The 10,198-nt window shown below is 46.4% G+C and overlaps 1 protein-coding gene across 1 annotated transcript in view; it reads left to right on the top strand.

Moving 5' to 3' along the window:
* The first annotated feature begins 5,571 nt into the window (after positions 1 to 5,571).
* The window catches only part of PGBD5 (piggyBac transposable element derived 5), a 63,113-nt gene continuing 58,486 nt past the window's right edge, over positions 5,572 to 10,198 (top strand). Inside the window, exon 1 of the mRNA XM_082757212.1 lies at positions 5,572 to 6,285. Coding sequence (XP_082613338.1) covers positions 5,580 to 6,285 — 706 coding nt within the window. The 5' untranslated portion in view covers positions 5,572 to 5,579. The remainder of the gene's footprint in view (positions 6,286 to 10,198) is intronic.

Below are 10,198 nucleotides of genomic sequence, written 5' to 3'. Positions count from 1 at the left end.
AGCATACTCTATGGACCCTCCATAAATTATTGATGAAACCACTAATCTTCCATGCATGCCTGAGCAACACACCTTATCTTTCCCTTTGGAGCTTAGGTGAGGGTTGTTTATAAAATAGCTTTTGCTAAAAATGTACCATGTATGCACAAAACATGATTTTTGAAGGCTATTAAGCCCAGTAAATCAAAAGGATTTATCACCAAAATACTCAAATTTCTCTGCTAAGTTTTAAATTTCAACCCTCACCTTGTTTCATTGTTAGAACTGTCAAAAATCACCTCTCCCTTTTATATTGTAGTAAAATATATTTGTTCCCTCTCTCTTTCTTGAAAAGAGCAACCTGCTTTATTTCCTTGAGCTTTGAGTTATCATCATGTTTAGGCAATGTAAAATTTCTTTCAATCCAAGAAGCAGAGGGTTCAGACACTACCTATAATTTGAGAACCTAAGAATGAAAAGAAAATATCTAGACAACCGTTGCTATTGCTGCCAACATCTCATATGCTACAACTACCTAAGGAGTTCAAAAGAAACTTCTGTAAGGAGGAAAAGAAGCTGTGCTATACCTCCCAAAATGGAGGATCTGTATTTCGCAGGGCAATACAGTGGAAAACAACCCCTACAGAGCTGCTTTTCCCCATGCCATGCAGCCAGTCACGTAATATGAAGCCTTTATAACAGAGCATGGAGAGGGATGTGACATTACCTGTTGTGGTTGCATAGTTTTCTTTCCTGTGAGGTGAGAGTAAACTAGATATCATGTGGTGATGTGCTGAGAAACAGCCTAATGCATGATTTCTTGCAAGGACAAGACAGCCCCTTACTGCCTTTTCTCTGGGGTCTGGGAGGAAACAGTGTGCCAGCTCCATATTTACAGCTGTAATGTGTTTGTTGTCAGAGAACTGGCTGGGTAAAACCACTACTTTTGAACTCAAAGTTTTTATCTTCTGTTTTTCCAAGTCATCACAGTTTCCAGTTCTGATGAAGCCTTTTTCTTGAGTTTTCCTGTTCACCTGATGCAAAACAATATTAGAAGAGGGAAATGGAGTCTATTTCACCTGATACTTGATGAAGAAATCTACCCTTGTGTAAAGTATCAACTGTACAGATTACTTTAAGGAGGGCATTGAGATGGAAGACAGCTTGAAATTCATATTCTGGGCTGTGCTTGCAGTAAAGAGGTTAGAAAATAATAAATTGGTGAACTGATTAAATATTATTCCAACTTGGTGAATTTTTGCTGTGAAAGGATCCAGGTACACACTGGGGCTTAGGTCTACTAACTCTATGAAATCAATAGGAAGTAAGAAAGCTTAGATAGGAGATAGAAATGTCAATGTTTTCTTGGATCTGAGCCAAGCTTTAACAGCATGAAGTAGTGCAAACACAGTACAAGACCCTTCCTCCAAGAGCTTGATGTCTAACTACAAAGAGCAAGGTACTGAAAAATCAGAAATATGGGATTTTCTACTACTGGCTCAAGGCATCACTTTTCTTATTCTATTTTAAAACTCACCACCTTAGGATTAACAGGCCTGTTCAGACTAGCTCACAATCCTTTTTTTGTAGTATGTATATTTTCAGTGAAAGATAACCACCTCTTGATACACATGGAATAATAGTACAAGAAAAACCCTGATATATTTCTAGCTGTCTTCAACACTGTAAACGAAAGTAGTTTGTGGAAAGGAGTTAGAAACCTGTGATTTGCCATCTTTCAGTGGTTCAATTTCTCAGCAAGAGCTCTTCAGACAGCCCATAGTCAATTGATGAGACCTACAGTATCACTACAGCAGCCAAATGTTAGATTGAAGTGCTCTTCCTTTGCAACCTAAGGAAATAAGGGCTCAATCCTGCTCCCAGTGTGGAACACACTGGTCAGGGCAATGGGGTTATTCTACCTTCAGCTGTAGTAGAAGCAGTAAAAAACTTGAAACTGTGCAAACTGAGGACAGAGAACCATCTGACTGCTTGTGCTGACTCTGCTCTGCTATGCATGATGTGACCCACCATGCCACTTCTTCAACATATTTTATAATTTGTTTGAAAGATGATTTAAGGAATCAGCCACTGACAGCTGGCCACTGGATCTGCAAATGAAGTGTCAGGCACTTTGACGACCTACTGCACAAGATGAGAGAGGCTCAGGCCTATCATGGTCTTACCCTTGAAAGCTGGCATGATCAGAAGGAGCACATAGAAGGCACCATTGCTATTGCAATAAAAATAGAAAACTTCAAGGAAAAAAAATCCCAGCATTTTCTCTGCAGACAAATTAAAAGTGGATCCACAGGTTGTCATGGATACAAAAGTCAGTTTACTGTAGTAATGTTTTCTAGCAGCTAAACACAAGTGCAAGTGATTAAGGAGAAAACACGTCTATATGTATAATGTCCCATTAGGTTTATATAATTTGTTCTTTCAACCAACAAGCTGGTGACTGTTTTCTTGACTGTTCACAAAACCCTGCAACCTGATGAGAACGTTATTAGAATCACCTTTCCTCTCTTTGCCTCTCTATAATTATTTTTCATCAAAAGACTATTAGCATTTGATATGCAGCAACTTTCACAATCTAGAACCCTTATTTTGGGTTATGGCAATCCAGCCAGCAGTTTATACAGCTGCTCTGAGAAGACTACTGTCCTGGTTTCAGTTAGAACAGGGGACAGACCCAGCTCTTACTGCACCCCCAGCCTGCCTGTTGGCAGGAGAGAGCAAAAGGCTGAGATGTCCTTGGCTTGGTATAAGCACTGCTCTGCAACAGTTAAACCATCGGGGTGTTATCAGCACTCTTCTCATCCTAAGCCAAAACACAGCATTCCACCAGCTACTAGGAAGAAAATTAATTCTGTTCTAACTGAAACCAGGACAACTACTCAAACAGCTATGTGTTACAGCAAATAATGCAAGCTAAAATCCTATGCGTAGAGCCCTTGTGTGACCCTCTATGGTCCTCTCTCAAAAAAGTGATCTTACCCTTCTGTGCATTCATGAAAAACTCAAAGCAGTCTCTCTGCTTGTGAGACAGGCAGAACAGCTATAGATGAGGCTGAAAGAGGGGAAACTTTCACCAATAAAAGGTGCACATATATGGCAGAAGACTCCGTCTTTAAAAAGTTGTGTTGGATTGGTAACTGCAAGGGTCAGTCCTGCTGCTCCCTATTGGTGTAGCTGTCTGGTCCCAGAGTTATTGTTTCCAGCATTCTCTTCAAAAAATGAAAGCTGAAATTGTGGCATCTGGCATGCCAGTAGGAGTGAAAGTCATGGCAGTGTGCCTCAACCAGCTGTAATGAGAACTTGGAGTGAAGTGTGCTGGAAGTGGGGGAAATTGTCTTTGCTGCAACCAGCAGTTGTGAAAATCTGTGTGGGTTTCTTTGGTCTCTGGACTGTTCTCATTAATTCTTCCACTGGGAGCCCATCCTGGCAAGCCTTCTTTTTCTGTCCTGGTCTTCAGAGCAGTCCTTCTTGCTGCTGTGTTTTACTGAAAAAATAGAAACACTATAGACATTTCAATGTCCAAGGGCACACTCATAAAACCTGCATGCAGAGATGAGTTCACCTGGATGGAGAGGTCCATCCATGTCTCTAGTACCAAAAAACAAACAAACAAACAAACAAAAACAAACAAACAAACAAACAAAAAAAAAAACCAACAAACACCTGTCAAGACCTTTAATTATATTTTTTTCCTTAAAAATCATTGTGTGAAAAGGTCATCAGAGTGCACCACTTTTTTTGTTGCATTTTGTTTGTTTCATGGGTACTGCATACGAAACAGACAACATTTGGAAAAAGTAATCTGTTGTTTTCTACTTGCCAGTCCAAATGGACTCATGAGGCTCAAACTGGTCACTTGTCGATACCAGCAAGAACAATTCTGCCAGTCCAGTTATGCCTCCAGTGGCAGATTTGCAACCTCATTGTCTTCAAATGATAATTTGCTATAGGTATTCTGAAGACAACAGGGTAGCATAGATGTGATTAAAAGGGCAGGTTGGCCTACAGAGCTATGATTTCTGTTGACCAGAGATGAGAAGAACCCACATTACAGGCTAAGTTGGCAGATCCTGCAGTTAAAAAAAAAAAAAAAAAAAAAAAAAAAAAAAAAAATCCATAAAATCCATTTGTATATAAACTTAATAATTTTTTAATATAATCAATAAGACATTTTTGAGATTTTTCAGAAGTAGAAATATGGCTTAAATCTCACACCTCAGATTGCACTGGGCTTTTCTATTTGCTTAAAGGTGCTCAAAAGATGGATTCTTTTCTCTGGACTTGGCTGTACGCGCTATACAGAACCCTAAAGTTTTAATGATGTCATGGCAATTTAAAAACATCTGAATAGAACATAAGATTGAATTTTTAAATACTTATACATCCCAACTTTTATCATCTCCTAGGTTGTGCTAGAGTCCTTGAGAATCATTGGAAGGACATAATCTTCATTTTTAAAAGACAGAAAGATTCAGTGTTATAAAATTTGCCAAATCTGTAACGCTGACAGATTTTCTGAATAACCTACACCAAAGAATTGCATCAAAAAATGCAAATTATATGTGTGTGTCCTCCACCCCAGTTGAACGCAACCATTCCACAGAATCCAATGGATGTTTATTTTGAGAGCAGTGCTGCGAAAGGGTGGGCTGTCGGTGAGAGGGAAGGCAGGGACTGTCTTCTTAATGAGCGTTTGTACAGTAACCAGCACAGCGGGAAGCCAATAGTAATGATAATAAACCTTGATTGGGGATTTCAAACATTACCCTAACATCAGACACACCGTTCTGACTTGTGCATAACCAGACACTTCGGCTGCTTTAACAAACCCTTAGGTTGCCCTCGGGAGCCGTGTTTAACCGGCACAGCCCTTCCCTCGCTGATGCCTCGCCACCACCGTGCTTTTAGGGTCAGCCACGGGTGCTGGGGCCGCCTTCAGCACCGCGGGCGAGCGGACAGCTCCGGGACGGGGCGGGACGGGGCGGGGACGGGGATGGGGATATGGGAGTGAGGGATGGGGATGTGGGGATGGGGATGAAGGGGTGGGGATATGGGGATGGTGGATGGTGGATGGAGATATGGGGATGACGGATGGGGATGGGGATAGTGGATGGGGATGAAGGGATGGGGATGAAGGGATGGGATTATGGGGATGTGGGGATGGGGATATGGGGATGGTGGATGGGGATATGGGGATGATGGATGAGGATATGGGGATGGGGATGGTGGATGAGGATATGGGGATGATGGATGGGGATGATGGATGGGGATATGGGGATGGGGATGGTGAATGGGGATATGGGGATGGGGAGGATGAGGATGGGGATGGGGATGGGGACGGGGATGATGGGGGGGATGGGGATGATGGGGGGGATGGGGATGATGGGGATGATGGGGATCCCCCCCTTCTGGCGGCGCGGCGCAGCGGCGGCGGCAGCCCCGAGCCCGGCGCTGTGGTTTTAAATGGGCGGAGCGGCGGCGGGCGGCGGGGCGGCCCGTGGGCGGCCGGCGCTGGCCCATATAACCCCACCTCCCGTGCGCGGAGTGCCGCGGTAATTGGCTGGATGTGGTACTTGGAGATGTTGAGCTGGCTCCTTCCCCCCATGTCCCTGCACACGCACAGGGGCGGGTGGTGCGGGCGGGAGCGGGAGGCAGGGCTCGGTGGCGGCGGCGGCGGTGGTGGCAGTGGCAGCAGTGGCGGGGCTGCCCCCGCTCGCTGCTTGCCCTCCGCCGTGCCCGAGCCCCTGCAGCTGCTGGGCTGCTGCCTGCGGCCGCAGGACCCGGCCGAGCCGGGCCGAGGGGAGCGCGGGCGGCTGCTGGCAGCGGCCGAGATGATGGCGGAGGGCGGCGGCGGCGGCGGGGCGGCGCGCAGGAAGGCGCTGTCGCTGCTGGAGGCCGCCCGCTCCCGCTACGAGAGCCTGCAGATCTCCGACGACGTCTTCGGGGAGTCGGGCCAGGACAGCAGCGGCAACCCCTTCTACAGCACCTCGGCCGACTCCCGCTCCGCCGCCTCCTCCCAGGACGATGAGGACGGCGGCGAGGAAGAGGAGGAGGAGGAGGAAGGCGGGGGGCAGTCCCCGCGGGGCAGGGCGGCCCGGCGCCGAGCACCCAGGCCGGCGGAGCGGCGGCGGCAGCGGCAGGCTGGAGGCGGGGGGGGGACGATGCCGGGCGGCCCCGGCCCCATGGAGGAGGAGGAAGAGGAGGAGGAGGAGGAAGGCGCCCAGAAGGGGGGCTGGACGCGGTCGCTGCGAGACGTGCCGCCCCCCCGCTTCAAGGACGGCAGCGGTAGGCGGTGGGAGAGGGGGGCCTGGGGCTGGGCGGCGGCGAGAAGGACCCGGGGAGGGGGTTGGGGACCCTCATGGGGGTCCCCCGGGGTGGCAGGGGTCGGGTCCCGTCTCCTGGGGCTGCCCCCGGGCAGCCCGGCTGCTGGGGCCGCTGAGGGCCGCGGGCGTGCTTAGTCACAAGCAGCGCCAACCCCGCGGGATGCTCGGGGCATCCCTCGGCTCGTCGGGTCCCGGCCTCCACCCCTCGCCTGAACCTCTCCTGCCAAAGCAAGTGGTGAGAGGGTGACCCCGCCGGGATGCTGAGAGCCCTAGGGCTGAGTTGCCCCGCTGGTGTCCGCAGGGAGACATTGCAAGGTGCCTGTCCGCAGGGCTGAGCAGCCGGGTGGGTGGCATGGCAGAAAGGCTTTGCCGAAACACCTCGCTAGTTGTGAGGAGCTCAGGTGTCAAAAAATGTTTGCGGCACAAAACTGGGTGCGAGGACGGCTGCCATCCTCCACCGAGGTGATGGATGGCTTGCCAGTCTTCAGGTTGCCGTCTTCACTGTTTTCCTAGAGTTTAATTCCTTCATTAGAAGGTAAATGCAGGTGAGTGCTGCTACACTTGGTGTAGTGTGCTGAAATTGGTGTGATGGGACTGGTAGAAACCCATTGGAGGAATGGGATGGAGGGGAGTAAGTTGGAGCTAGCACTGAAACCCAGAGAGTTCTGTAATGCTACTGACAGATGGGCAAGTAGAAGTTGCCATTTCCCTCTAACTCCAGAAGTCTATAGACACCATAAAATACTTAAATGCCAAGCTGATGTGCCTCTTCAAAGAACTCTGTTTTGACTCTCATTCGTAAGCGTATGTAAGATAACTGGACCATAGGCTTCATGGTGTGGTGCTATTTCAGCATCAGTTATCACTCAATTTCTCTGCCTCTGCTGGCTTATTTCTTAATGTCATTACTTTATGGTAATATACGCTGTAACATAGAACTGGTGTTGGTGCTTTACTGTTGGTTTGGGAAAGAAAATTAAGTTGACCTCTTAACTCTGGAATTCAAATTTCCTTTGAAATGAAAGAGTCTGATCTATGGTTGTCAGAAATAGATGCAGAAGTCTCTTGAGAAGGGCATATGGGTATTGCTGTGAATATTTCCTCCCAGTAATAGACAGAGTAGAGGTTGCTTCTGCCCTTTCATTCCGTTGATCATAATGATGATGATAGATGCTACATGCTGTTCATAGCATGGTGATTTGGTTTGGCAGGAGTTCAGATAGTGTAGTGCTTTGATGTGTGTGAAGCGTGTACCCTCTGTGATTTTTTTTATTTTTTTTTTGTCTGATCAAATTCCAGACTACAGAAACTACTGCATTGTACAACTAAACTCTTGTAGTTCTAGTCTGTAGATTAAATGTTTTTAGGCCATGCATGTATCATATCCTTAGCGTGGATCTACTTGTACTGGCACCATTGTCACTTCATCAGACACTGTTCTGACCTAAGGGACTGGGTCTGTACCCACTGAAGAAGAGGTTCTAGTCAAGGTGAAGACAGCTGTCTCTTGCAGTGACAACACATCTTTGAGTCCCTGCTGGTCATATGTAGTGAAACATACAAGTAAGAAATGCAGGAGCAGGCACGCAGCACTAACAAAACCATTCTCTCAGTTAAAAATTGTTGGATGAAAGAATCCTCCATTTCCAGGTTCTGAGCTTGAAAGGAAGAGTTTTTCATGAGACTGAGAATTGAAATCAGAATAAAAACTAAAACTTCAGAATGTGATCTTCTAGTTGAAATCTCAACAGAAGTATCCTAGTGGCAAGCACCTGACATCATCTGATGCTGGAAGAGTCTTTGTAGACTGAGATCTTTTGATGCTTCAGCTACGTCAGTGCTGGAAATAAATTTTTGACTCAGACTAGGCTCCAACTAGTGTCAAGCTGACTAGGCTCAAACTAGTGTCAAGCTGTTTGGTTTGGAAGACAGCCCCTTTAAGAAAGGGAGGATGTGGAAGAGAAAAAGGTTTAAGATAATTAATAAGAATGAGCTAAAGCTATCAAGAAAATGAAGAAGAGCCACTTACAATACTCTTGTGGTCTTTTTAGATAGAAGTAGAAAATCCTATTGCTTCCCTTTTTTCTGTTTTAAGAAACAAATTACTTAGTAGTGTCTCTCCCTTCCCAGCCCGATGTCTTATTCATACCTAGAAATAGTCCCTAGCATTATCAGGCTAACTGACGCTTCATCTCAGAAACACAGTATAGGCCCAGCTGCGGCTGCTGGCAGTGTGAGGTGGTACAGGACAGCCTCAATCTGTAGTCAGCCACTGTGTGTTCATGGTGAAGCCTGCCTTGCCCATGGGGCAGGTGCTGCCAGGCAGGGAAGGGTCTGGATCAACTTCAGGTGTCAGGACAGAAGTGACTGGTATCACTGCACAACACTGAATTAATGTTGTTTGTGTCCCTGAGTTTTGTTTTCTGCCTCTTTTCAGGCATCTGCAGTTACTGTTGTTTCTGTTACCTTTAATGAAAATAATGGGTGCTTAGAGTCCCTGGGAAAGAAATAACAAAAACACGAATAGCTTTATCTGACTTCCTTTGTGCAAGTCCAAAATAGCTATTAACTCTAACACTGAGGTTAAAACAGATGGTTTGCTGGTTGTTGGTGTTATTTCCAGTTAAGCTGTTCTGCAAAATCATTTTCTTTAGTTGCTGAGAAGAAAACAAGATGTATTTTGATGCCCCGGCTTTCAAACTGGTAACTAGTGGCACTATGCAGTTCTGATTAAAATAGGTTGAGGAAACAAGGCAGCTTGAGTGCCTGTCACAGATATCAAAGCAGTAAAGTGAGTTCTGAAGTACTGGGATTTGTGGTGGATAGGAGATCTTGGAGGCAGGTGTTTAAATGCTTTCTTTCCCTTGAGAAAGGAAAGAGTGCCTGGCTCCAGCAGGTCTGCGGGTGGGTCAATATGTGTGTTTGAAAGGGTGATGACATCCATGATCAAATGTTGGATCCAGGCCGATTTTGGCATCTCCCTTCTCGTGCTCTTAAAGGGAGAACTTCCCATCCTCTCCAAGCCTCACTGTGACGGGAAGGTAGAAGGGGTCTGTTGGGAAATGGACCTACAAAGAGAATCTTCTGGGAGAGGAGGCCTGACCTCTGGCCAGACAGGACTTCAAGTCTGCAAGGAGGCATAGCTAGGAGCTTCTCTGGCTTCTCTTCCTCTGAGGGCAAGAAAGAGCTAATGGTGGAAGTGCAGAAAGAATAAGGGAACAAATTGCTGCTAGGATGGGGAACGTGGAATTGAAAAGTAGAGAAAGCAGCTATTATTAAAGACAGTCTAGCAAGTGCTAGTAACTCAATACGAAGTCTTGATTTCTGGTTGCTCCTGCCTCAAACTTCTTTTAATTGTTGTGCTATTTCCTGAAACAGTTGGGTGGCTCTGGGTAGTGCTTTCCTCTGTTAGCTCAGTAATCTGCTCAGGAAATGTTGTATAAAGCAAGGAACTATTGGCCTTGGTCTTTCTTTGGGGAGGGTCTTAGGCGGTGCAAATATCCTGGCACTGCAGCAGCTTGGTGTTCCTAATTTGGGGTAGCTGCTATTCTCTTCCTAGAGCCCAATGCTGCTTATATTGATGTGGTTCAGTGACCAGAAAATTGGATCCCAGATGTGAAAGCCCTCCTGCTTTTAGGGATCATGTTTTAGGGTGGCAGCAATAGCAGGGAAGCCTGAGCACAAAAAAAAAAAAAAAAAAATTGAAGTTCCCAAAGTTACACACAATTAGTGCCACTGTTTTTCTTCATTTCTGTGTTCTCACAGGTCTGTTCTTAGGCCTAGACCCAAGAACGAAATGTTAAGAATGTTCCTTGCTGAAAGTGTGAGAGCTTCTGCTCAACAGGTTGCATTTGGAGAGCATAACCACCTTTTTA

This window comes from Aythya marila (genome assembly GCF_965140915.1).
Source record: "Aythya marila genome assembly, chromosome: 3".
Classification (NCBI taxonomy): Eukaryota; Metazoa; Chordata; class Aves; order Anseriformes; family Anatidae; genus Aythya; species Aythya marila.
The sequence above is the reverse complement of the archived record's forward strand: the minus strand, read 5'-3'. Positions and strand labels throughout refer to the sequence as shown.